The sequence below is a fragment of the Hyla sarda genome, chromosome 2 (genome assembly GCF_029499605.1).
Source record: "Hyla sarda isolate aHylSar1 chromosome 2, aHylSar1.hap1, whole genome shotgun sequence".
Taxonomy (NCBI): Eukaryota; Metazoa; Chordata; class Amphibia; order Anura; family Hylidae; genus Hyla; species Hyla sarda.
This window is the reverse complement of record NC_079190.1, coordinates 503469824-503496873: the sequence shown is the minus strand read 5'-3', so window position 1 is coordinate 503496873 and position 27050 is coordinate 503469824. Positions and strand designations below refer to the sequence as shown.

The 27050-nt window shown below is 45.7% G+C and overlaps 1 protein-coding gene across 1 annotated transcript; it reads left to right on the top strand.

Annotated features, from left to right (window-relative positions):
- The first annotated feature begins 331 nt into the window (after window positions 1–331).
- On the top strand, window positions 332–26758 carry LOC130357529 (oocyte zinc finger protein XlCOF7.1-like). Its single transcript, XM_056560224.1, has 5 exons — window positions 332–989; window positions 3138–3803; window positions 18885–18982; window positions 20990–21065; window positions 25339–26758. Exons 1-5 carry the CDS (start codon window positions 332–334, stop codon window positions 26472–26474), a joined length of 2634 nt encoding a protein of 877 aa, XP_056416199.1. The 3' UTR covers window positions 26475–26758.
- The last annotated feature ends 292 nt before the right edge of the window (window positions 26759–27050 follow it).

The window sequence follows — 27050 nt, the reverse complement described above, 5'->3', positions numbered from 1 at the left end:
GTTACCGAATCAAGTTTGCTTCTTTTCCCCGGGATGTTTTTTTTTCGGTCCCGGTCTCCTCGTTCACCTAATCTGGCCGCAGGTTTTCATTCTGCCATTCGCACTCTGCTGCAACAGGGTGTTATTGTGCCCGTTCCATCTCAGGACCGTTTCAGGGGTTTCTATTCAAACCTCTTCATTGTGCCCAAAAAGGAGGATTCAGTCCGTCCGATTTTGGGCCTGAAACTCCTCAACCAACATCTTCGCCTTCGCCATTTCCGTATGGAGTCGCTATGGTCGATCGTGGATTCCATGGATCAGGGCGAATTCCTGTCTTCAGTGGACATTCGGGATGCGTATCTACACATCGCGATTTTTCCTCCTCCATCAACGTTTCCTTCGCTTTGCCGTTCCGCAGGGTCACTTTCAATTTGTGGCTCTGCCCTTCGGCCTGGCCACAGTCCCCCGGGTTTTTACCAAGGTCCTGGCGGCTGTCATGGCCATTCTCAGGTCCCGGGGGGTGTCTGTCCTTCCTTACCTGGACGACCTGCTTACCAAGGCCCCGTCCCGGATCCAGAACGAGGAGAGTCTCCACATCACCCTGCTGACCCTAACCAGCTTCGGGTGGCTGATCAATGAGGAGAAATCCAACCTTTCTCCCTCCTGGTCTCTGGTCTTTCTGGGCCTCCGGTTCGATACCGGGAGCGCCCGAATCTTCCTCCCTCCGGACAAGCGGAGTGCTCTGCGGTCACTTGAGACGCCCGCATCCAGTGTCCATTCGTGCATGCATGGCAGTGCTGGGCAGAATGGTGGCGGCCATAACGGCGGTTCCGTTTGCACAGTTCCGTTGCCGTCTGCTTCAGTGGACTATTCTGTCTCTGTGGGACGGATCCCCCCTGTCCTTGGCTCATCGGATCCGTCTGCCCACCTCGGCTCGCCAGTCTCTTCTTTGGTGGCTCCACTCTCCCCTCCTTCAGAGCGGCCACTCATTTCTACCGTTGAACTGGCTGGTTCTTACGATGGATGCGAGCCTGCTCGGTTGGGGGGGGGGGGGGGGGTTCTCCTTGTGGTCACCTCGAGAAGCCAGGCTTCCTATCAATGTCCTGGAGATCCGGGTGATATTCCTTTGTCTCCAACACTGGGAGTCTCTTCTTCGGGGTCGCCAAGTTCGCATTCAGTCGGCATTCAGTCGGCCCCCTGGCGTATCTCAACCGCCAGGGGGCACTCGCAGCAGTGCCGCCATGACCGAGGTGTCCAAGATCTTGACCTGGGCGGAACGCATGGTTCCCTCCATATCAGCGATCCACATTACGGGGGTGGAAAATTGGGAGGCAGACTTTCTAAGTCGCTCCTCTCCCAGGGAGTGGTCCCTCCACCCGGAGGTGTTCGAGTCCATTTGCCGTCGTTGGGGGGTTCCGGACGTGGACCTCTTTTGCGTCCCGCTTAAACCGGCAGGTTTCAAGCTTCGTGGCAAAGTCCAGAGATCCTCTGGCGCTGGCCGCAGACGCCCTCGTCATTCCATGGTCTCTTTTCTCTCTCCCGTACCTGTTTCCGCCAATTCCCCTCCTTCCCCCGAGTGCTCAGGAAACTCAAGGCGGAAGGCGTATCGGCCATCCTAGTGGCTCCGGATTGGCCCCGCCGATCTTGGTATGCCGACGTGGTTCGGCTCGTGGCGGACATTCCCTTTCGCCTCGATCTTCTGTCTCAGGGTCCTCTTTGCCACCCCAATTCACAGCCGCTGCATTTGACGGCGTGGCAGTTGCAACCGTGGTATTGAAGGCTCGCGGTTTCTCATCTGAGGTTATTCCCACTATGCTCAGGGCGCGTAAGCAAGCCATCCTCGGCTAGGATCTACCGTAGGACTTGGTGGGCTTATTTTCGGTGGTGTGAGGCCCGCTCTCTTTCCCCGTTTCGTTTTTCTCTGCCGAACCTTCTGGCGTTTCTGCAGTCGGGTCTTGAGATGTGCCTGGCTCTTAGTTCTCTCAAGGGTCAAGTGTCGGCGCTGTCTATTCTTTTTCAGCAGCCTCTAGCTTCTGACTCATCGTTTCACACCTTCCTCCCAGGAGTAGCTCATGAGGTTCCTCCCTACAGGTCTCCTACTCCTCCTTGGGACATAAATTTGGTCTTGAGTGCCTTCCGTTCCGTTCGAGCCTATTCACGATATTTCTCTCCGTTTCCTTTCCTGGAAGGTTGTCTTTTTGGTAGCTGTGACCTCGATCCGTCGGGTGTCTGAATTGGCAGCTCTTTCTTGTCAACCTCCCTTCCTGATTCTTCATCAGGACAAGGCAGTACTTCGGCCGGTTCCTTCTTTTCAACCGAAGGTGGTTTCGTCCTTTAATCTGAACGAGGATATCGTTTGCCGGCTTCTAAGGCTACCATCTCCAGATGGATCCGGTCCTGCATTTCTGAAGCATATCGTTCCAAGGGGAAGGATCCTCCCTTCCGGGTTACAGCTCACTCCACTCGCTCTGTGGGGGCCTCTTGGGCGGTCTTTAACAGGGCTTTGGCCCTACAGGTGTGTAAAGCCGCTACTTGTTTTACCAAGTGCACACTTCTGCATCCGCCGACGCCTCTTTGGGGCGTAAGGTTTTGCAGGCAGCGGTGGCTCTGCCGTCCGCTTGATTCTGGGTTACGTGGTTCCCACCCCGGGGACTGCTTTGGTGTGTCCCACGGTTCCTGTGTCCCCCAATGGAGCTGAATGAGAAAAGGAGATTTTTTACACTTACCGTAAAATCTTTTTCTCAGAAGCTCCATTGGGGGACACAGCTCCCACCCTGTGTTGTTAATTGTGATCTGAGAGTTGGTCGCCTGTCAGTCTGTTGGTTCGTTGTTTTGACTGGGCTCCCTCCGGACTCTGTATTTTTTCGGTTCCTCCTATTGCTTTGGGACTAAAACTGAGTGTCTCTAAGGCAGTAGGTGGGGTATACCCTGCTGGGAGGGGCCGGCTTCTTTTTGTATGCCTAGTGTCAGCCTCCTAGTGGCAGCAAGATATACCCACGGTTCCTGTGTCCCCCACGGTTCCTGTGTCCCCCAATGGAGCTTCTGAGAAAAAGATTTTACGGTAAGTGTAAAAAATCTCCTTTTTATTATTTTTATATGTACTTTTATACAAATTATTAAATCAACTTTCATTGGGAAAAATTCTGTTTCTTTTTCAGGTGAAGACTGGCTAAAAGGCTCCCACAGTCATCTCCTTTTGCCTTCCTATAATGAAGTAGAAGATAATCAGTCTGATTCTGGCAAAAACAGAGCTGGACATAGATTGAGTGAAATTTTTGTAAGTTCAAAATTTGCTAAATGTTTTGAAAAGAAATCTCCTCACCTTGAAAGACACCAAGAAACTCACACAGGGGAGAAATCATGGTCATGTTCCGAATGTGGGAAACGCTTTGGCAAGAAGTCATATCTTGTTTATCATCAGAGAATTCACACAGGAGAGAAGCCATTTTCATGTCCTGAATGCGGGAAGTGTTTTAGTCTGAAATCAATTCTTGTGCAACATCAGAGAGTTCACACAGGGGAAAAGGCATTTTCATGTCCTGAATGTGGGAAATGTTTTAGAGATAAATCGACTCTTGTTAGACATCAGAGAACTCACACAGAGGAGAGATTGTTTTCATGCCCTGAATGTGGAAAATGTTTCAAGCACAAATCAACTCTTGTTAAACATCTGAGAGCTCACACAGAGCAGAAGACATATTCATGTTTGGAATGTGGAAAATGTTTTACTGTAAGATCAGATTTTTATATGCATAAGAGAATGCACAGAGGGGAAAAGCCATTTTCATGTTCAGAATGTGGGAAATGTTTTAATCTGAAATCACGTCTTGCTCAACATCAGAGAGTTCACACAGGAGAGAAGCCATTTCCTTGTTCAGAATGTGGAAAATGTTTCAGTGAAAGCTCATCTGTTGTTAAACATATGACCACTCACACAGGGGAGAAGCCATTTTCATGTTCAGAATGCGAGAAATGTTTTTCTACAAGAACAGATCTTTTTAAGCATCAGAGAATTCACACAGGAGAGAAGCCATATTTATGTTCAGAATGTGGGAAATGTTTTAATGTGAAATCAAGTCTTGTTAAACATCAGAGAACTCACACAGGAGAGAAGCCATTTTCTTGTTCAGAATGTGGAAAATGTTTCACCGACAGATCATATGTTATTAAACATATGAACATTCACATGGAGAAGAAGCCGTATCCTTGTTCGGAATGTGGAAAATGTTTTAGATACTCTTCGGGTCTTACTAGACATCAATTAGTTCACACAGGCGAGAAGCAATATTCCTGCACGGAGTGTGGGAGATGTTTTGCCCAAAAATCTATTCTCATTGGCCATCTGAAAACCCACACAGGGGAAAAGCCATTTTCATGCCCCGAATGTGGGAAATGTTTTACTGAAAAATCAAGTCTAGTGGAACATCAGAGAATTCACACAGGAGAGAAGCCCTTTTCCTGTACAGTATGCGGGGGATGCTTTAGTCGTAAATCAATTCTTAAAAAACATTTGAGAACTCACACTGGGGAGAAGCCGTATTCATGTTCAGTATGCGGGAGATGCTTCAACCATAAATCGACTCTTATTAAACATGTGAGAACTCACACGGAGGAGAAGCCGTTTTCATGTTCTGAATGTGCGAAATGTTTTACGCAGAGGGTTCATCTTGTGAAACATCTGAGAACTCACACAAAGAAGACATAATAATCAGGTTTTGCTAAAAATTTAATCCAGATATGGGGTCAAGTAGAACATCAGAGAGTTCACATAGGAAAGAAGCCATGTTTAATGTTAAAGGGGTACTCCACTGCCCTAGCGTTCAGAACATTTTATACCGTACGCTGGGTGCTGGCTGCCCGGGGTCGTGACGTCATGGCCACGCCCCTCGTGACCTCACGCCATGCCCCCTCAATGGAAGTCTATGGGAGGGGGTGTGGCGGCTCCCACGCCCCGTCCCATAGACTTCCATTGAGGGGGCGTGGTCGTGACACCACGACCCCCGCAGCCCGCACCGAGCGTTCGGAACAATGGGGGACATTTATCAAGGGGTTTAGTCAGGTTTTCTTTCCTATAATTGTTGAAAAATTGTCGCAACTGCGACTACATGTGTTTTCGTGCGACAATTTGCGTGAAGAACAAGAAAAGCGAGAAAATTCAAACTTGCTTACGTAGTTAATTTTTCAAAATGGATTTGCTTTAGTCAGGTATTTATTAACTGCAACAGTCGCAGCTGCGCAATAAAAAGTCGCAGCTATCTTAAAAATTGACTAAATTTACTCCAGCTCCAACATGGAGCAGGAAAAGCTACTGCCGCCCGGGCTCCGACATACTTTCTCCCCGCTACCCTCACTTCGCTACAGGGACACTGCAGTGATTTACATAGGATATAGGAGTCTGTCAGGGGGGGGGGGGTCTGTCAGCATAATCACTAATTACTGTAAGGACATGCTCAGAGTTGTAGTTGTGCAGTGCAGGCGAATGACAAGCTTGTCCCTTGCCCCCAGCTGCAGGACTACAACTCCCAGCATGTTCTTACTGTAAGGGCATGCTGGGAGTTGTAGTCCTGCAGCTGGGGGCAGGGGACAAGCTTGTCACTTGCCCACACATCTCCTGCACCACACAACTACAACTCCCAGCATGTCCTTACTGTAAGGGCATGCTGGGAGTTGTAGTCGTGCGGGGCGGGAGATGTGCAAGCAGGTGATAATAAATGTACTAACCCATTTTTTTTTTTTCTCATTTCAGATCAGTGTATCCTGTGGACTCCTTCAGATTCGGTGGACTACTTCGATGACCAGCATTTTTCTTTGTTTGATTTTAATAAAATGGTTAACGAGGGCTTGTGGGGGAGTGTTTTTTCTAATAATAAATCTTTTTTTTAAACCTTTTGTGTTTTTTACTTACTTTACTTGACAGACTTAGTAGTGGAAGCTGTCTCATAGACGGAGTCCATTACTAACCTGGGCTTAGCATTAGCCACAAAAACAGCTATTGCTAACCCCCAATTATTACCCCGGTATCCAACGCCACAGGGGTGCCGTGAAGAGCCGGTACCAACAGGCCCGGAGCGTCAAAAATGGCGCTTCTGGGCCTAGGCGGTAACAGGCTGGCGTTATTTAGGCTGGGGAGGGCCAGTAACAATGGTCCTCGCCCACCCTGGTAACGTCAGGCTGTTACTGTTTGGTTGGTATTTGGCTTAGAATAAAAATAGGGGGGACCCTATGCGTTTTTTTTTTTTTCATAAATAATTAAATCTTAAAAAAAAAAAAAAAAACACATAGGGTCCCCCCTATTTTTATTCTCAGCCAAATACCAACCAAACAGTAACAGCCTGACGTTACCAGGATGGGCGAGGACCATTGTTACTGGCCCTCCCCAGTCTAAATAACACCAGCCTGTTACCGCCTAGGCCCAGGAGCGCCATTTTTGATGCTCCGGGCCTGTTGGTACCGGCTCTTCCCGTCACCCCTGTGGTGTTGGCAGCTTCCACTACTAAGCCTGTCCAGTAAAGTAAAAAAAAACAACAGGTTTAAAAAAAATTATTACAAAAAAACACTCCCCCCACGAGCCCTCGTTAACCATTTTCATAAACCTAAAGGAAAGAAAAACGCTGGTCGTCAAAGTAGTCCCCCGAATCCGAAGGAGTCCACAGGATACACGGATCTGTAGAAGAAGTAACAAAAAAAAACAAAAATGAGTAAGTACATTTAGGGAGAAAAAACAGTGTTAAAAAATTGTAATAAACACACACGTGTGTGTGTGTGTGTGTGTGTGTATATATATATATATATATATATATATATATATATATATATATTGCTGCAAAGTGGTGTTCTGTAGTCATTATTTGGTTTTTGCTTATGTGTGCTAAAAAAAATAGTATTTAAGTGATTTCTTGGTTTTTGCTCATGTAAGCCAAATTTATCTACCCCCTGTGATAGTATGATAAATATGTTATACATAAGCAAAAAAATAGCAAGAAAAAGATGACTACAGAACTTGCTTACCAAAGCAACGATGATAAATGTCCCCGGATATGTTCCCAATGCTGGGGCAGTGGAGTACCCCTTTAACATTGTAGAAAATATAGCAGGTGAAGATGCCTTCTGGTGTATATTTTAGCTGCCATACCGAAAACCATTACCGCTGTGGCCAAATTTGGCCTAAATATGCTATATCCAAAAATCCTCCTATTCGAGGTTAATAAGGACAGTAATAATAAAAACAAGACTTTTTGAGATTTTAATAGGTTGATGGAGACAGTGTGACACTGGTGAATATGTATATAATGTACTGACCCTTTTGGTGTGTAATTGTGCGTTAACCCTGTGCCAAAATGCCATATCCTGCATCTCTGGTGAAATATGATTCATTTATTTTCTTTATATATTTTTAAGGGCAGGGTTACAAGGGCCGCATTCGCTGAGAATTTCTCTATTGGCTCCATTGGGGGACACAGACCGCGGGTGTATGCTGCTGTCTCTAGGAGGTGTGACACTATGGTAATAAAAAAAAGTCAGCTCCTCCCAGCAGGATATACCCGCCTTCAGGCTCTGAGCTAGTCAGTTTAAGCTTAGTGTCTGAAGGAGGTGGACATGGTCTGGATTTCTCCAGACCAGGTATTCTGTTTTTTTGTTTTCCTAGTTAGGGACGTGTTAGTTTTTTATTCCTTTTCTTTTCTGTTTTCAGGTGGGGACTCAGGGACTGCGGTTCCCAGTTTCCCCATTGCGAGTAAGGGGGCACAGACATTGCGTATATGCGCTGTTAACCCCCCTCGTGCCGGGCGCTCTCAGCGCCGGCTTACTTTCGTTAGGCCTGCAGCGCCTTATACGCGGCTGACAGCCGCGGCGCTGCTACGAGCCGGCACTTTCGGCTGCCGGCGTTTTGGCCGCCCGCTCTATTCCCTCGAACGCATATGCAGCTAGGCAGGTGTGCTCGGGACAATGAGCGGGCGCCATGACAGTTCTTTTTGGCCGGTCTGTAGCTCCGCCCACTGGGCTGGGAGCTCTCAGGGCACGAATCAGCGTCCAATCAGCACCGTGGGCACGATTTTCTGTGAGAAGGGGCCTCAGGCACGCCCCTCTATTCGATTGGCTGGCCTTGTTCATTCATTCTAGCTGCACGGAGCGAGTTATCCTCCCTGCAGCTGACTGGGGACACAGGCTAGGGTGAGAAAATTTCTTTACCCAGAGCTGTTCCTCCCTCTAAACAGAAACCTGGAACTTCAGTGTCTTACTTTGTCTTTAAGCACTGTAATACCAAGATGTCTGGCTCTTCTGAGCCAACTTTCCTGCCTGCTCCACTGCTCCCCCAGCCCCCTGGTACCCCCTGATGCCACTTCGGTCCCGTTGGGTTCAGCCGCTCCACCAGCCTGGGTTTCTTCCCTGACCCAGTATATGGCTGACTTGACCCAAGTCTCCAGTTCGGTAGCTGAGGCCTCCCGGGAAGTGGTGTCAACATTGAAAGGGGTCTTCCCTGCGCAGGACCTCTGAGAGGGCCCGCTCCTCGTCTCCACATACTTCACGCTATCACAAGCGTACTAGGGGTGCCTCGTCTGACTCTTCCATTGAGTCTTCAGATAGACGTGTGCGTTCCCCTCGTGGGTCCCGCCCCCCTGTCATCTGGGCACAAATGTCGCTCCTCCAGAGGACGTTCTCAGAGTCGCTGCTCTGCCACGCAAGAGCCGCGTACCCGGCCAGGATCGCCGTCCTCCAGGACTGCCTCTACTCCTTCACATTCCCCTGGTGATCTGGTGGACGAGGCTTCCGAGCCAGCATCTGACTCAGAGGACTGCTCGGACTCGATTGCAACGGTGAACTCATTGGTGACAGCCATAGGATGTCAATCCAGAAGTATCCTTTCATCGTGCTAAGCCAGCACCTCAAAGGTTTAGCTCTCACGCTGACTTTGACGACATTCTGGAATCTGCATGGAAACATCCAGACAAGAGGTTCCCGGGAATCAAGACGATTCAAGAACATTATCCATTTGACAAGGACTTTGTCACTAAGGTGGTTTCCCCTCCCTCAGTGGATCCACCAATCTCCCGGATCTCTAAGGCGACTACGCTGCCTCTGGTAGGCCGCTGCCTTCAAGGATCCCATGGACAGGAAAGTAGAATCCTTAGCGAAGTTTGCTTCTGAAGCAGCTGGCTCTTCTCTTCTTCCCATCTTCGCCTCGACATGGGTGTCCAAGGCCCTGTCGGAGTGGTACCAAAAGCTCCATCAGGATATCTTTGCGGGATCCCCCCCAGAGGATCTATCTGCTCTGGCTCTCCATGCTTTAAGCTGGGGACTTTCTGTGCGCAGCTTCCATGCAGTCAGCCCGTTGTTCTGCCTTTGCTGTGGGTCACTAAGCGGCTCTCCGCCGCTCTATGTGGCTTAAAGCTTGGAATGCGGATGCCGCTTCCAAAAGGTCTCTCTCTGAGCTTCCCTTTATGGGTGGCTGTCTTTTTGGCAAATGCCTTGATGAGATTATCTCTGAGGCAACGGGATTGAAGAGTTCCTTGTTACCTCAAAATATGGCTCTCCCTTTTCCCCAAAGGAAGTCTTTTTCCTTTCGGTCCTTTCGGACCCCTGGCTCCAGCAAAGGGTCCGGGCAGGCGCCCTCACGGGACAAGAAGGTTCCCTCGTTCCGGGCACGCTCGTCTTGGAAGTTGGACTCCAACCAGTCCGGCCGTTTTGCGCCCAAATCAGGCAATCGCAAACCCACTTATGCATGAAGTGAGGCCCCCACCCGCGGTTTTTTCTCGGGTGGGAGGTTGTCTCTTGCTTTTTCGAGACATCTGGACCTCACACATTCAGGTCTCTTGGGTCAAGGACGTGGTGTCCAACGGTTACCGAATTTAATTTGCCTCCCTTCCGAGGGATCGCTTTTTTTTCGATCCCGGGCCCCCCTCTCTCAAGTCTCTGCTTCTCCAGGGGGTTATCGTTTCCGTTCCTCCAGGGGAACATTTTCGGGGTTTCTATTCAACTCTTTTGTGGTCCCCAAGAAGGACGGTTCTTTGCAACCAATCCTAGACCTCAGGCGTCTCAACCGTCACCTTCTCATCCGCCACTTCCGAATGGAATCTCTCCGTTCGGTGGTGGCGTCCCTGGAACAAGGGGAGTTCCTTTCATCGGTGGACATCAAGGATGCCTACCTCCATGGGACAATATTTCCAGGCCATCATTGGTACCTCCGCTTTGCGGTTCCGGAGGGGCATTTTCAATTCGTAGCCCTCCCCTTCGGTCTAGCCATGGCTCCTCGGGTCTTTACTAAGATCCTTGCGCCAGTGATGGACCTGTTACGGTTGAGAGGAATTTCGGTGATACCCTATCTGGACGACCTTCTCATCAAGGCTCCAACCAGAGCCCAGACTTTGGGGAATCTAGATGTCTCTCTCCACACTCTGACTCGCTTCGGGTGGATGGTCAACCGGGACAAGTCAGTCATCCGTCCTACACAGTCTCTAACCTTCCTGGGACTTCTATTCGACACGGCCTCTGCCCGAATTTGTCTTCCACTGGACAAACGTCTGGCGCTCCGGTCCGGACTGATACCCAGGTATCAGTCTTCATCCGCACTTGTATGGAAGTCATGGGTCGGATGGTGGCAACTTGGAGGCCGTACCCTCTGCCCAGTTTCATTACCGCCCCCTTCAACTGGCGTTTCTCTCTCGATGGAACAGGTCTCCTCTGTCCCTCGATCGTCAGATTGTTCTCCTTCGCAGGGTCCGTCAGTCTCTGCTCTGGTGGCTCTGCTCCCCCCTTCTGCTCCAAGGGCGGTCGCTTCTTCCCCCTCACTGGCAGGTTATTACAACGGATGCCAGCCTGTCGGGCTGGGGCGGTGTGTTCAGGGATTGGACGGTTCAGGGACTCTGGTCTCCCCAGGAGACCCTTCTTCCGATAAACATATTGGAATTATGGGCGATTCTTCTTTGTCTTCTTCATTGGGAGTCCCGTCTTCAGTCCCGTCCTGTCCGCATCCAGTCGGACAACGCCACGGCCGTGGCGTACATAAATGGACAGGGCGGCACTCGCAGCTCGACAGCCATGGCCGAGATGACCAGGATTCTCACCTGGGCGGAGGGCAAGGTTCCGGCCATTTCGGCGATTCACATTCCAGGAGTGCTCAACTGGGAAGCGGACTTCCTCAGTCGGTCCTCACCCGATCCCGGCGAGTGGTCCCTACATCCAGAGGTTTTCGCGCATCTCTGCAACAAGGTTGTTTTCCGGGCAGATCCTTCCTTTTTGCCTAAGGTGGTTTCGGCCTTTCATCTCAATGAGGACTTTGTCCTCCCGTCTTTTTGTCCTGCTCCTTCTCATCCTAAGGAGCGCTTACTACACAAGCTGGATGTAGTTCGGGCTGTTTGTTCTTATCTCTCCATCACTTCTTCGTTTTGTCAGTGTGATTCCTATTTTGTCCTTACGGAAGGTCGTTGCAAGGTACAACCTGCTTCCAAGGCCACCATTTCTCAGTGGATTTCTTCTGGTTCTCGGACAGCTTTGGGTTTTTCTTTGACCTATTGGTCTCCTCCTATTGCTCTGGAACTTAAACTGACTAGCTCAGAGCCTGAAGGCGGGTATATCCTGCTGGGAGGAGCCGACTTTTTTTATTACCATAGTGTCACACCTCCTAGAGACAGCAGCATACACCCGCGGTCTGTGTCCCCCAATGGATCCTTCGAGAAAGAGATTTTACGGTAAGTGTTAAAAAAATCTTTTCACGCTGCCCATGTGCTGACGGCACTCACATAGGGGACACATGAGCGGACACAGAGCTACCCGACCACAGCCGAAAGCTCACTCTGCAGTTCCCACCTGAGTGCAGTTGGCGCATGCGCAGTGGAAAATACGCTGCTGATGCGTCCCATGTGACCCTACCTTAAAAGAGTACTCCGGTGGAAAACACTTTTTTTTTTAAATCAACCGGTGCTAGAAAGTTAAACAGATTTGTAAATTACTTTTTAAAAATTTTAATCCTTCCAGTACTTATCAGATGCTGTATGTTCCACAGGAAGTTCTTTTCTTTTTTAATTTCCTTTCTGTCTGACCATAGTGCCCTCTGCTGACACCTCTGTCCATTTTAGGAACTGTCCAGAGTAGAAGCAAATCCTCATAGCAAACCTCTCCTATTCTGGACAGTTCCTGACATGGACAGAGGTCTCAGCAGAGAACACTGTGGTCAGACAGAAAATAATTACGCAACTTCCTGTGGAGCATACAGCAGCTAATAAGTACTGGAAGGAGTAATATTTTTTAAAAGAAGTAATTTACAAATCTGTTTAATGTTCTGGCACCAGTTGATGTAAAAAAAAAGTTTTTTTTCTTCTTAGGATCCACATTTGTGTAGTCAACGGAGCTTTGATGTACATATATTAGAGGGGAACTTCGGTACTGAACTTCTTATCCCCTATTGGCAGGATAGGGGATAAGTGTCCAATCCCAGGGGGTCCGATTGCTGAGACCCCCCCTGTGATCTCCTGCCCAGCTCCCCGGCGTTCCTCATGTACAGAGCGACCATCGGGCACAGAGCAGGAGATCGCGGAGGGTCCCAGCAGTCGGACCCCCTGGGATAGGACACTTATCTCCTATCCTGCCAATAGGGGACAAGAAATTCAGTATCGGAGTTCCCCTTTAAAGGGGTACTCCGCTGGAAAAAATATTTTTTTAATCAACTGGTGCCAGAAAGTTGAACAGATTTGTAAATTACTTCTATTAAAATTTTTTAATCCTTCCAGTACTTATCAGCTGCTGTATGCTCCACAAGAAGTTCTATTCAATCAAATCCGTCATGTCTCCTATCTAAATTATTGTCTAATTGTCATATAACTTTTAAACGGATTTGCCTCAGTGTAACGTCATCGATGTGCAGTTAGAATTATGTTTTATAAAATAATCTGTGTTTAAAAGATGTTTGGGAAATTGGGCATGAATAATGAAGTGCTGTCCCCAAGTACCGACCCCGTCATCGGGACAATTTTGTCAGAGAATAAAGTTGATTCAAGAAGCCATGATGTTCATTTTCAGCCATAATTGATCTCTGTAATACATTTGTTAGCAACCTGAGATAGGATTTTTCTGGAAGGAATGCAAGGGGCCCCACAGGGTGGTTTCAACAGGATGTACTTAGAAGAGCGCCTCTTAGTGTGTGGAAAGACATCTTGTATAAATGAAGTATTGTACCATATGGATGACCTCACCCTACTTGTTTTTCTGCTTGTAACATATACCGTATTTTTCACCCTATAGGACGCTCCGGCATATAAGACGCACCCAATTTTAAAGGAGGAAAATCTAGAATACAATGTAAAGTATTGGAAAGTGATCTTCAACCAGCGGACCTCCAGATGTTGCAAAACTACAACTCCCAGCATGCCATTGGCTGTCCGGACATGCCAGGAGTTGTAGTTTTGCAACATCTGGAGGTCTGCTGGTTGAAGACCACTGGTATAGGAAGTAATACTCATGTGGTTCAACACTGATAAATGTAAGGTAATGCACATGGGGAGGAAAAATCCGGGCTGGGATTATGTATTAAATGGGAGAAAGCTTGGGATGACTGACATGGAAAAGGACTTGGGAGTCTTAGTTAACAGTAAATTTAGCTGTAGTGACCAGTATCAGGCAGCTGATGCCAAGGCAAATAAAATCATGGGGTACATCGATAGGGGCATAGATGCCCACGACAAGGAAATAATTCTACTGCTGTACAAATCACTAGTCAGACCACACATAGAATACTGTGTACAGTACTGGTCAGACCATACATAGAATACTGTGTACAGTACTGGTCAGACCACACATAGAATACTGTGCACAGTACTGGTCAGACCACACATAGAATACTGTGTACAGTACTGGTCAGACCACACATAGAATACTGTGTACAGTACTGGTCAGACCACACATAGAATACTGTGTACAGTACTGGTCAGACCACACATAGAATACTGTGTACAGTACTGGTCAGACCACACATAGAATACTGTGTACAGTACTGGTCAGACCACACATGGAATACTGTGTACAGTACTGGTCAGACCACACATGGAATACTGTGTACAGTACTGGTCAGACCACACATGGAATACTGTGTACAGTACTGGTCAGACCACACATGGAATACTGTGTACAGTACTGGTCAGACCACACATGGAATACTGTGTACAGTACTGGTCAGACCACACATAGAATACTGTGTACAGTACTGGTCAGACCACACATAGAATACTGTGTACAGTACTGGTCAGACCACACAGAATACTGTGTACAGTACTGGTCAGACCACACATAGAATACTGTGTACAGTACTGGTCAGACCACACATAGAATACCGTGTACAGTGCTAGTCAGACCACACATAGAATACTGTGTACAGTACTGGTCAGACCACACATAGAATACTGTGCACAGTACTGGTCAGACCACACATAGAATACTGTGTACAGTACTAGTCAGACTACATAGAATACTGTGTACAGTACTGGTCAGACCACACATAGAATACTGTGTACAGTACTGGTCAGACCACACATAGAATACTGTGTACAGTACTAGTCAGACCACACATAGAATACTGTGTACAGTACTGGGCACCAGTGTACAAGAAAGATATAGTGGAGCTGAAGAGGGTTCAAAGACGGGCAACCAGAGTAATACGGGGAATGGGAGGACTACAGTACCCAGAAAGATCAAAATTAGGGTTGTTTAGTTTAGAAAAAAGACGTCTTAGGGGAGACCTAATAACTATGTATAAATATATCAGGGACCGTACAGAGATCTCTCCCATGATCTATTTATACCCAGGACTGTATCTATAACAGGGGGGCATCCTCTATGTCTAGAGGAAAGAAGGTTTCTACACCAGCACAGACGGGGGTTCTTTACTGTAAGAGCAGTGAAACTGTGGAATTCCCTCCCGGAGGAGGTGGTCATGGTTAACTCGGTAAAAGAATTTAAAAGGGGTCTGGATGCATTTTTGGAGAATAATAACATTACAGGTTATGTATACTAGATTTATAGGGACAGAACGTTGATCCAGGGATTTATTCTGATGCCATATTTGGAGTCGGGAAGGAATTTTTACCTCTAATTTTTGCCTTCCTCTGGATTAACTCAGTAGGGACTCATTAGGGTTATAGGTTGAACTTGATGGACTATGGTCTTTTTTCAACCTTATGAACTATGTTACTATGTACCCTTTGGTAGTTCTCACACCACATGACATTCAAGGCATACCGACACAGGTACAGCCAAAACATTTGTCTCTAGTCAAGCAAATCAGACTACAATGTGCCTTTATTGATGCCACCAAACATTTAATTTCAACCCTGTCGATTTTCAAGATTCAAATAGGGGAGGGGTATAATGGGTCTTAAATTTTTGAAAATTGTCTTATTGAAGATTTGTTTGATGCACATCCCCATCATGATTGTATAGCTTTAAAAGGGGTACTCCACTGCCCCAGTGTCCCAAACATTTTGTTCTGAATGCTGGGTGTGGGCTACTGGGGTCGTGATGTCATGCACACACCCCCTAGTGACAACACGCCACGCCCCCTCAATGCCAGTCTATACTACACGTATAGGGCTGCCGCCGGAAAGCCCTGTTTGTATAGTGAACGTTATACCGGGAACATGTGGGAACAGGAGTGAGACATCCGGTAAGAGATTCCCAAATATGTATTAAAACTGTGGATGTATTTTTAATTGTTATGCCTGATGAAGCCCTGTATAACCTCCGAAACGCGTCGCAATTAAACAATATGAAGATTTACTGCAGATCCATCTTTTTATCCTGAATGCCCTATCGGAAATCGGTGAAAACTCGATACGCTAACCTGGAGGGGGGGGGGGGGGGGGTACGTAAGAACTTTATTAGATCCCCCAATATGGAGTAAGTGAATGTCATGTCTACAATGCACTTTGAAATTTATATGGTTACCCTCTGAGCGCTGGTTTTGTGATTTCAAAATTTTTTTTTTTTACTATATCCACAAAGTAGTGGGAAGGTGCGACGCCTGAATGGAACTTTGAAATTAAAAATCCAAAAAGCAATGCAGGAAACGGGCAAACCCTGGACGGAGTGTTTGCCCCCTGGCATTGTTTTCAGTCAGGTACACACTGAACAGGAAGACAGGCTTGTCCCCTGATGAAGTGTTGTTTGGGAGCGTACCCAGACTAGACCTGTATTTTCCTCGGGAAATGCAGCACCAACATGGAGTATTGACCTCACATGTGCAGGCCTTACAAAAGAGACTGAAAGTAACACATGATTAAAGGGGTACTCCGGCCCTAAGACATGTTATCCCAGTATCCAAAGGATAGGGGATAAGATGTCTGACCACGAGGGTCCCGCCGCTGGGGACCCCCGCAATTTGCAATCGGCACCCACACACGCCGCGCTGCCAGCTCACTAACTGCCGGGTGCCGACCGTGGGGCCCGAGTTTCGTGACGTCATGACTCCGCCCCCGCTGTGCAAGTATATGGGAGGGGGCGTGACGGCCGTGAAATACGCTGCGTATACGCCAGGTGGGAACGCACCCTTAGGAGAAGGGATCTCAACACAACACAACCAGGACCTGCTCTGTATCTTCTACATCAGTGGTCTTCAACCTGTGCACCTCAAGATGTTGCAAAACTACAACTCCCAGCATGCCCGGACAGCCGTTGGCTGTCCGGGCATGCTGGGAGTTGTAGTTTTGCAACATCTGGAGGTCCGCAGGTTGAAGATCACAGTCTACATGCTGCAGGTTTAGGACCTGTGATGATGTCATGGGGGTAGGTGGGGCTGAGATGGAGTGGAGGTCATGTGTTTCCTGTAAAATGTGGAGCTCCACTCTGCATCCCGACCCTCTTGCTGGATAGAAGAGATTGTGGCTGAAGGACCTGTGATGATGATCATGTGACAGGAGTGGAGGTCACATGGTTCCTGCCAAGAATGAAGCTCCAGTCTGCAGCTCCCCACATGTGACTAGAGAAGAGGAAGTGATGGGGAAGAGGAGATGACAGGGACAGTCTTCACATCCTTACTAGAAGCCCCCGGACTGCACTGAGAGGTGGGAGATGAGACAATGGGGGGGACACTGAGGACCAGCTGTCTCCATAGCAACCAACCGCACTGCTTACACTCTCATTGGTTGCTATGGGCAACAGAGAGCGCTGACTAAGTCTTTCCAGTGTTGTGTGAGTCTTCATTCCTTCCATATTATATATATTGAGCGACCATAGGCACCTCATACGTCTGCCTGTTGCAAAACTACTGCTTTGAAACAGCTGGAGGCACACTGGTTGGGAAACACTGACTGAAAGGAGTACTCCATTAATATATATATATATATATATATATATATATATATATATATATATATATCTCAACTGGCTCCAGAAAGTTAAACAGATTTGTAAATTACTTCTATTAAAAATCTTAATCCCTCCAATAATTATCAGCTGCTGAAGTTGAGTTGTTCTTTTCTGTCTGGCAAGAGTGCTCTCTGCTGACATCTCTGCTTGTTTCGGGAACTGCACAGAGTAGAAGAGGTTTGCTAGGGGGATTTGCTTCTACTCTGGACAGTTCCCGAGACAGGTGTCATCAGAGAGAATTTAGACAGAAAAGAACTAAACTTCAGCAGCTCATAAGTACTGAAAGGATTAAGATTTTTTTAATAGAAGTAATTTACAAATCTGTCTAACTTTCTTGAGCCAGTTGATATATATATATAAAGGTTTTTTTTCTGGATAACCCCTTTAAGGACTGTTCTTTGTGGTATTACAGTGGATGGAGCCAAGTGGTAATACCCCAAACAACCTGAGGACAGGAGTGGCACTGTTTCTGGAAGAAAGAGGCCATGTGTTTTTCTATTTCCGCATAAACCATTGAAAACTCCTCAGGAAAAAAGGCGCAGGTCAGTATTGGAAAAAGATAATCCATCGCGGATTATTAGGGCAGATATTTAGGCTTTAAATGTACAGTATACTGGACAGGAAGATTAAATATGGCTGCTGTATGTGGTGAATTACCCTACTCTGCATTTACTTTATAGAAAGGATAACTTAGTGACCAATGTCTGATGATATGACCAGCAATCTTGTATATGCCAGTCCCCTCCATTGCATGCTGGTATCTGTAGTTCCTTTGTAATTCACAATTAGTGAGACGTTATACGTCATGTGAAATCTTCTTCCAAATGTGATTTAGCACCAAATCCTCCATGGTTTTCCTCATTTTTAATCAGTGACCGACCAAGAATGGAGGAGGACAGAGACCACATGTCTGGGAGGATATTAGATCTCACCCTAGAGATGATCTACTGGATCACTGGAGAGGTGAGCGGGTCACATGACCTTCCCTGTATCTCTATTAATAAAGCAGGGAAATGAGGGGAAAGGTGCGGGATTCTTCTTCTCTCTGTAGTGATCAGTGTCTCCCCATACACAGGATTACACAGTAGTGAAGAAGTCGTCTGGTGAGTGTGTGACACCCCGTGTGTCAGGAGGCTGGAGCAGGAGCCAGAGCCCCGCCCCCGAGGAGCCTCCACCTCATTCACTGATACATGAGCAGAAGATCCTAGAACTTACCTCCAGGATCACTGAGCTGCTGACTGGAGAGGTGAGCGCTGCTGGGAATGCTGGGACATTATACAATAACACCAAGGTATGAAGTGTCTGGAGGAGAATTGTATCATTGTCTGTGTCAGGTTCCTATAAGGTGTCAGGATGTCACTGTCTATTTCTCCATGGAGGAGTGGGAGTATTTATTAGGACACAAGGATCTGTACAAGGATCAGGTCATGATGGAGGATCACCAGTCCCTCACATCACCAGGTAAGAGGAGAGAGCAGGTTTGTGGATCTCCTAGATTCCCCCATCATCTGATCATCACATATAACAATGGATTCAGTCACTGTGTTTATTTCCTATAGATGGATCCAGTAGTATAAATCCCCCGGAGAGATGTCCCCGTCCTCTATATCCCCAGGACTGTAAAGAGGAAGAGGAGGATATCCCACTGGACCATCAGGTAGATGAAGAGATCTATAAATCCCCTATAGATGAATATAATGAAGCTTCTACTAATCTCCTCCAGCAGTGCAGTACAGTGGGGATCAAAAGTTTGGTCACCCCAGGTAAAAATTTGTATTAATGTACATAAAGAAGAAATCTTTTAATAACATTTCAACAAAAGTTAGATTTTATTTCCATCATTTACACTTTCAAAATAACAGAAAACAAAAAAATTGCATCTGCAAAAGTTTGGCCACCCTGCAGAATTTATAGCATGCACTGCCCCCTTTGCAAAGCTGAGACCTGCCAGTGTCATGGATTGTTCTCAATCATCATCTGGGAAGATCAGGTGATGTCAATCTCAAAGGTTTTAAATGCCCAGACTCATCTGACCTTGCCCCAACAATCAGCACCATGGGTTCTTCTAAGCAGTTGTCTAGAAATCTGAAACTGAAAATAGTTGACACTCACAAAGCTGGAGAAGGCTATAAGAAGATAGCAAACGTTTTCAGATGTCAATATCCTCTGTTCGGAATGTAATTAAGAGATGGCAGTCATCAGGAATAGCGGAAGTTAAAGCAAGATCTGGAAGACCAAGAAAAATATCAGACAGAACAGCTCGCAGGATTGTGAGAAAAACAATTCAAAACCCACGTTTGACTGCACAATCCCTCCAGAAAGATCTGGCAGACACTGGAGTTGTGGTACACTATTCCACTATAAAGAGATACTTGTACAAATATGGTCTTCATGGAAGAGTCATCAGAAGAAAACCTCTTCTACGTCCTCACCACAAAAATCAGCTTTTGAACTTGGCAAATGAACATATAGACAAGCCTGATGCATTTTGGAAACAAGTTCTGTGGACCGATGAGATTAAAATTGAGCTTTTTGGCCGGAATGAGCAAAGGTACGTTTGGAGAAGAAGGGGAACAGAATTTAATGAAAAGAACCTCTGTCCAACTGTTAAGCATGGGGGGTGGATCAATCATGTTTTGGGGTTGTATTGCAGCCAGTGGCACAGGGAACATCTCACGAGTAGAAGGAAAAATGGATTCAATAAAATGTCAGCACATTTTGGATGCTAACTTGATGCCATCTGTGAAAAAGCTGAAGTTAAAGAGAGGATGGCTTCTACAAATGGATAATGATCCTAAACACACCTCGAAATCCACGGGGGATTACATCAAGAGGTGTAAACTGAAGGTTTTGCCATGGCCTTCACAATCTCATGACCTCAACATAATTGAAAATCTATGGATAGAGCTTAAAAGTACAGTGCGTGACAGACAGCCCAGAAAATCTCAAAGAACTGGAAGACTTTTGTGAGGAAGAATGGGCAAAGAGACCTCAAACAAGAATTGAAAGACTCTTGGCTGGCTACAAAAGCGTTTACAAGCTGTGATACTTGCCAAAGGGGGAAGTACAAGATATTAACTCTGCAGGGTGCACAAACTTTTGCAGACGCCATTTATTTGTTTTCTGTTATTTTGAAAGTGTAAATGATGGAATATAACTTTTGTTGACATATTATAAGAATGTCTAATCTGTAATTTGATGCCTTTTGGAGATTTTTCCATCATTCCTTGGCTTCTTTATGCACATTAATACAAATTTTTACCTTGGGTGCCCAAACTTTTGATCCCCACTGTATATCATCTGGTGTTGGTTGTGGATATAAATAGTTTCTGGTCCCATAAAAGATTGTGGTAAATGTCGTCCTCTGTGCACTTGGCAATAAAGATTCATCCTGGATAAATGTAAAGTTCTCCCCTGTAGATGATGGAGTAAATAACAGCACAATGCCAGTCAGCTGCTACTAAGGCTCCAGAATACTGTCATGTATACACAAGTAGAAAACATTGTAAAGAGGAGCAACAAAAACAATAACAGGAATGGAGAACCTTATTTGTTATGAGGAAAGATTTAAAGCAGTAACATTTGTTTTGTCCTGAGAAGAAACATCTTAAGAAGATAATAAAATTGTGCTAATATAGAAGGTTCCTTTATGTTTTTTCCTCAGGTCTATAATATGGAATCTTTGCAGGAAAGTTCTGGAGGAACAATGAGTGGACTAGAAAACCCCATATCAGAGAATGGTAAGAGCCTTTCATACATCTTATGTTTTATTCTGTCATTATAAATTGAAGTGTACCTGTTGCATATCACAGAGACATGTCAAAGGTTTTGATCATTCAGGATCTGGGTGTTCAGAAATCTCCCCCCGGCTATCATTAGAAATAGCTGGGAGAAGAGCGTGGCTGAGCACTTCACCCCCTGCATGCTGACTTTTCTGTCTCCCTGCAGGAAATGGGCTCCATAGGCTCAGACAGATGAAAATTTTTGATATGTGAAAAGTTTTTTAACCTCTTAAAAATATAAGGCATACATGTACACCCTGCACCCGCTCCAGGTCGATCAGCTGAGAGGACTAGCCGAGGTCCCTTACTGACAATTTGAAGGAAAAAAAAGTTTAAAGAGTAACTATCATATCCCCCCCAAAAAATAAATGGTTAGTACCTCACCCTGATCATGTACATCTAAGTTTTATGTGTTCAGCCCCTATATTTCTATTAAAAACACCATATATCAGTTGCAGTCAGGATTCTCATCTTCTCAAAGGCAGGGGGCGTGTCCCTATTGCCCTCACTCTACACGACTTAACTTCCTCCCTTACTGTGTGTCACTGAGTCTCGGGAGTGAGCCTGGCAGTCAACCAATCACTGCAGGCTGCTCTGTAACCCTTTCCTCTCTGGATCTCCTCATCAAATCACTGCAGTGCAAACTCCAAAAATGGTCTGGACAAAATTATTGGCACCTTTCAAAATTGTGGAAAAATAAGATTATTTCAAGCATGTGATGCTCCTTTAAACTCACCTGGGGCAATTAACAGGTGTGGGCAATATAAAAATCCCACCTGAAAGCAGATAAAAAGGAGAGAAGTTCACTTAGTCTTTGCATTGTGTGTCTGTGTGTGCCACACTAAGCATGGACAACAGAAAGAGGAGAAGAGAACTGTCTGAGGACTTGAGAACCAAAATTGTGGAAAAATATCAACAATCTCAAGGTTACAAGTCCATCTCCAGAGATCTAGATTTGCCTTTGTCCACAGTGCGCAACATTATCAAGAAGTTTACAAACCATGGCACTGTAGATAATCTCCCTGGGTGTGGACGGAAGAGAAAAATTAATGAAAGGTGTCAACGCAGGATAGTCCGGATGGTGGATAAGCAGCCCCAAACAAGTTCCAAAGATATTCAAGCTGTCCTGGAGGCTCAGGGAGCATCAGTGTCAGAGCAAATTATCCGTCGACATTTAAATGAAATGAAACGCTATGGAGGAGACCCAGGAGGACCCCACTATGGAGGAGACCCAGGAGGGCCCCACTATGGAGGAGACCCAGGAGGACCCCACTATGGAGGAGACCCAGGAGGACCCCACTATGGAGGAGACCCAGGAGGACCCCACTATGGAGAGACCCAGGAGGACCCCACTATGGAGGAGACCCAGGAGGACCCCACTATGGAGGAGACCCAGGAGGACTCCACTGCTGACACAGAGACATAAAAAGCAAGACTACATTTTGCTGAAATGAACTTTAGTAACCAAAATCCTTCTGGGAAAACATCTTGTGGACAGATGAGACCAAGATAGAGCTTTTTGGTAAAGCAAATCATTCTACTGTTTACCGAAAACGGAATGAGGCCTACAAAGAAAAGAACACAGAACCTACAGTGACATATGGTGGAGGTCAGTGATGTTTTGGGTTGTTTTGCTGCCTCTGGCACTGGGGGCCTTGAATGTGTACAAGACATCATGAAATCTGAGGATTACCAATGGATTTTGGGTCGCACTGTACAGCCCAGTGTCAGAAAGCTGGGTTTGCGTCCGAGATCTTGGGTCTTCCAGCAGGACAATGACCCAAACATACGTCAAAAAGCCCCAGAAATGGATGACAACAAAGCGCTGGAGAGTTCTGAAGTGTCAGCAATGAGTCCAGATCTAAATCCCATTGATCCCCTGTGGAGAGATCTTATAATTACTGTTGGGAAAAGGCGCCTTCCAATAAGAGACCTGGAGCAGTTTGTAAAGGAAGAGTGGTCCAACATTCCGACAGAGAGGTGTAAGAAGCTTATTGATGGTTATAGGAAGACACTGATTTCACTTATTTTTTTCCAAAGGGTGTGCAACCAAATATTAAGTTAAGGTGCTAATAATTTTGTCCAGACCATTTTTGGAGTTCGGTGACATTATGTCCAATTTGCTTTTTTTCCTCCTTTTTTGGTTTAGTTCAATACACACAAAGGGAATAAACGTGTGTATAGCAAAACATGTATTACTGCAATCCTTTCCTGTGAGAAATACTTCATTTTCTTCATAATATATATCTCCTCTTACATAATGCACAACTGGCTGGGATTTGTAGTTCCCTACACACAATATCTTATGCAATATGTAAGAGGATCTGAGGATAATATATATAATCCTCTGCTCCTCTTACATGTTGCATAACGGAACTACAAATCCCAGCCAGTCGCGTAGTCAGACTGGGATAGCACTATAGCCCCAGGCAGTACCTGTGATGGACGAGCAGCTGCAGCACGGCGCGCGGGAATACATGCCTCTGTTTCTACTTGTGCTGAGGGACAGGCCGGGAGCGCGCACAGAGTTTTCTAAAGCCCGCCCTCACTTCCTGTATGCCGACGGGCCAGGAGTGTTGCCACAGCCGGTTTTCATATAGCGATGGCCAGAGATCGGCGTGGGCCTCTTTGTACCCCTAGTATAAATATACATATTTTATAGTGCTCTATTTTATTTAACAAAAAAAAAAAAGTTTTTTGACAGTGGCCATTTAACTTTAAATCTTAATCTTTAAATAATAGGTTGTTTTCAGATTACACATTCCTTTACCCCTTCACCACCCCCCAAATTTTGATTTGTAGGTTCTTTTCTTACTCCTTTTCTTACTCCTACCTTTTTTCTTAGACAATAATAATAATAATACAATTTTTTCAATGGGACTTCTGCCAAACATCTAGAATGAAGGCAGTTGTCCTGCGCAAGTCTCAGGCTTGGCCATCGCTGGAGTTGCCCTTTAAAAAAATTTAATAAAACACTGAAATAATCTGGGGTATTACTGGACACTTAAAGGGGTACTCCGCTGCTCAGCATTTGGAACAAACTGTTCTGAACGCCGGAGCCAGCGCCGGGAGCTTGTGGCGTCCTAGCCCCGCCCCCTCATGACGTCATTCCCCGCCCCCCTCAATACAAGTCTATGGGAGGGGGCGTGACGGCCGTCACGCCCCCTCCCATAGACTTGCATTGAGGGGGCGGGGAATGACGTCATGAGGGGGGCAGGGCTCTGACGTCACGAGCTCCCACCTCCAGTGTTCGGAACAGTTTGTTCCAAACGCTGAGCAGCGGAGTACCCCTTTAAATTCCAGTAAGAAGTTAGCTGCTGCTAAGGCAAATAAATGCACGTTTTGTAATAAGAAACCATAACCTAATTTTAGGACCACAGTTATAGTAGAATCAAATCTTTATGTAGCCAAACAAAGAATAAGGGGATTAATAGCCGGTGAGTCCATCCTGTATTGGGCTTTCATGAAGCATGAAGAACATTGAGGAGTGGATGACTCTCTTTTCGTGAAGACAACCTTTGTCCTTGTGTCCTGTGGCATATGACTGTAATAAATGGGGGTCCCTCGCTCGGGACCACTAACAATTAGCTGAAAATAATGTTGTTTTTTTTTTAATGGGGTAATCCCATTGCAGCTTGTTATCCCCTATCTTTTAGGATAAAGCATAACAGGCTAATCGGTGGGCGTCTGACTGTTGGGACCCCCTCAGAACTGGGAAACAGAAAACGAATTTTCCCTGGAACTAACAGACTATGCAACGCCTGCGCGACCACTACTCCATTCATTCTCTATGGGGCTACCAGATGATTTTTTTCGGATCAACGAGGCTTGCAGCAGTCGGACCCCCACTGATCAGTTTGTTATCTCCTCTAGCCGCCCAAGTAAAACATTAACGGTAAGTTATCTGAATAGTCATAGCTCCCCCCACCAAGCTCAGGTGGGTGAAGAGGGTTGTCTCCTGATAAATTTAAAAAAAAAAAAAAAAAAAAAAAAACCTTAAAGGGGTACTCTACTGCTCAATTTTAACATTCACAACCTGTAAAGTAAAATGGCAAAAATAGGTCAAATGTTGTAAAGAAGCTATAAAATACGACACTCGGTAATCAAATAGAAGATATTTTATATATCATTGTTGCCTGATTTGTTGACTCTATTTTTGATACACATCTTATTCATTGTATGGATCTTTTTTTATAGAAATAATTAACTTGAGGGGAAATTATTTTTCTAGGTGAGAACTGGATGAGAGGCTCCCATGTACATCACCATTTAACTCATTGCTATGAAATAGAAGCTGATCAGTCATATATTTGCAAAAGAAGAACTAGTCTTGGACTGGGTAAAATTTCTGAAAATTCTGAATGTGGGAAACTTTTTGAAAAAATATCTCATCTTTCCATGCAGGAGAGAATCTACATAGGTAAAAGGCTATTGTCCTGCTCAGAATGTGGGAAATATTTTAGTAAGAAATCAAATCTCGTTATACATCAGAGAACTCACACAGGAGAGAAGCCATTTGCATGTCCAGAATGTGTAAAGTGTTTCAGCCAGAAAGCAAATCTTGAGCAACATCTGAAAACTCACACAGGGAAGCAGGGACTCTGTAAAATTTCTGCAAATTCAGAATGTAGGAAACTTATGGAAAACACGTCTCATCTTTCCATGCAGGAGAAAACCTACATAGATAAAAGTCCATTGTCATGTTCAGAATGTGGGAAATATTTTAGTAAGAAATCAAATCTTGTTACTCATCAGAGAACTCACACAGGAGAGAAGCCATTTGCATGTCCGGAATGTGTGAAGTGTTTTACACAGAAAACAAATCTTGAGAAACATCTAAAAACTCACACAGGGGAGCTGCCATATTCTTGCCCTGAATGTGGGAAATGTTTTAGTAATAAATCCCATCTTGTTAGACATCAAATAATTCACACAGGGGAAAAACCATTTTCATGTTCAGAATGTGGAAAATGTTTTAGTTTGAAATCGGCTCTTGTTAGACATAGGAGAACCCACACAGGGGAGAAGACTTTTAAGGCTTTTTCTTGCTTAGAATGTGATAAAGGTTTCACTCATAGATCGAGTCTTGTTACACATTTGAAAACTCACACAGGAGAGAAGCCATTTTCATGCACAGAATGTGGAAAATCTTTTACCCATAATTCGATTTTTGTTGAACACCTAAGAATTCACTCAGAGGAGAAGCCATTTTCATGCTCAGAATGTGGGAAAAGTTTTAACCAGAAATCGATTCTTGTCAGACATGAGAGAACTCACACGGGGGAGAAAGCATTTTCATGTTTCACATGTGGGCAGTGTTTTAGGCTGAGAAAAAATCTTGTTTATCACCTGAGAACTCACACATGAGAGAAGCCAAATTCACATACAGTATGTAGGAAATGTTTTGACCCAATTCCCAACACTTGACAAACATGTCTGTCTGTCCAAATAGACCAGTACAAGTAGGTGTATTGGGGCAGATGTATGCGGTACTCTCTAGCATTGGTTATTTTGCCATATTATCTGTCAAAATATCCTGGGTGACAGTATATACACCTATCTAGAATGAACAGGGGTATCGTTTACCTAATTTGAACAGGGGTATTGTCTTGCATTCGGCACCCACCTCTTTGAGCTGCACGCCGCGCTGCCAGCTCACAAACTGCCGGGCAACCGGCAGTTTGTGAGCTGGCAGCGCGGCGTGCAGCTCATAGAGGTGGGTGCCGAATGCAAGATTGCGGGGGTCCCCAGCAACGGGATGCCCGCGGTCAGACATCTTATCCCCAATCCTTTGGATAGGGGATAAGATGTCTTGGGGCCAGAGTACCCCTTTAACTGTGAACGTCTGGATCATTCAAGAAGGAAGCCCCTTATACACAGACTCCATTACGGTCGATGGGGCTAAAATCCATCTTCTTTTTTAAATCTTTCAGTGTCCACAGT

What these genes read in the sequence shown, in the direction of transcription:
- LOC130357529 (XM_056560224.1), top strand. Translation starts at nt 332, where the DNA reads ATGCGTATCTACACATCGCGATTTTTCCTCCTCCATCAACGTTTCCTT. An exon ending in TTCTACCGTTGAACTGGCTG is followed by an intron (nt 990 to 3,137) that starts GTTCTTACGATG and finishes TTTCTTTTTCAG; the next exon opens with GTGAAGACTGGCTAAAAGGC. An exon ending in ATATCCCACTGGACCATCAG is followed by an intron (nt 18,983 to 20,989) that starts GTAGATGAAGAG and finishes TTTTTTCCTCAG; the next exon opens with GTCTATAATATGGAATCTTT.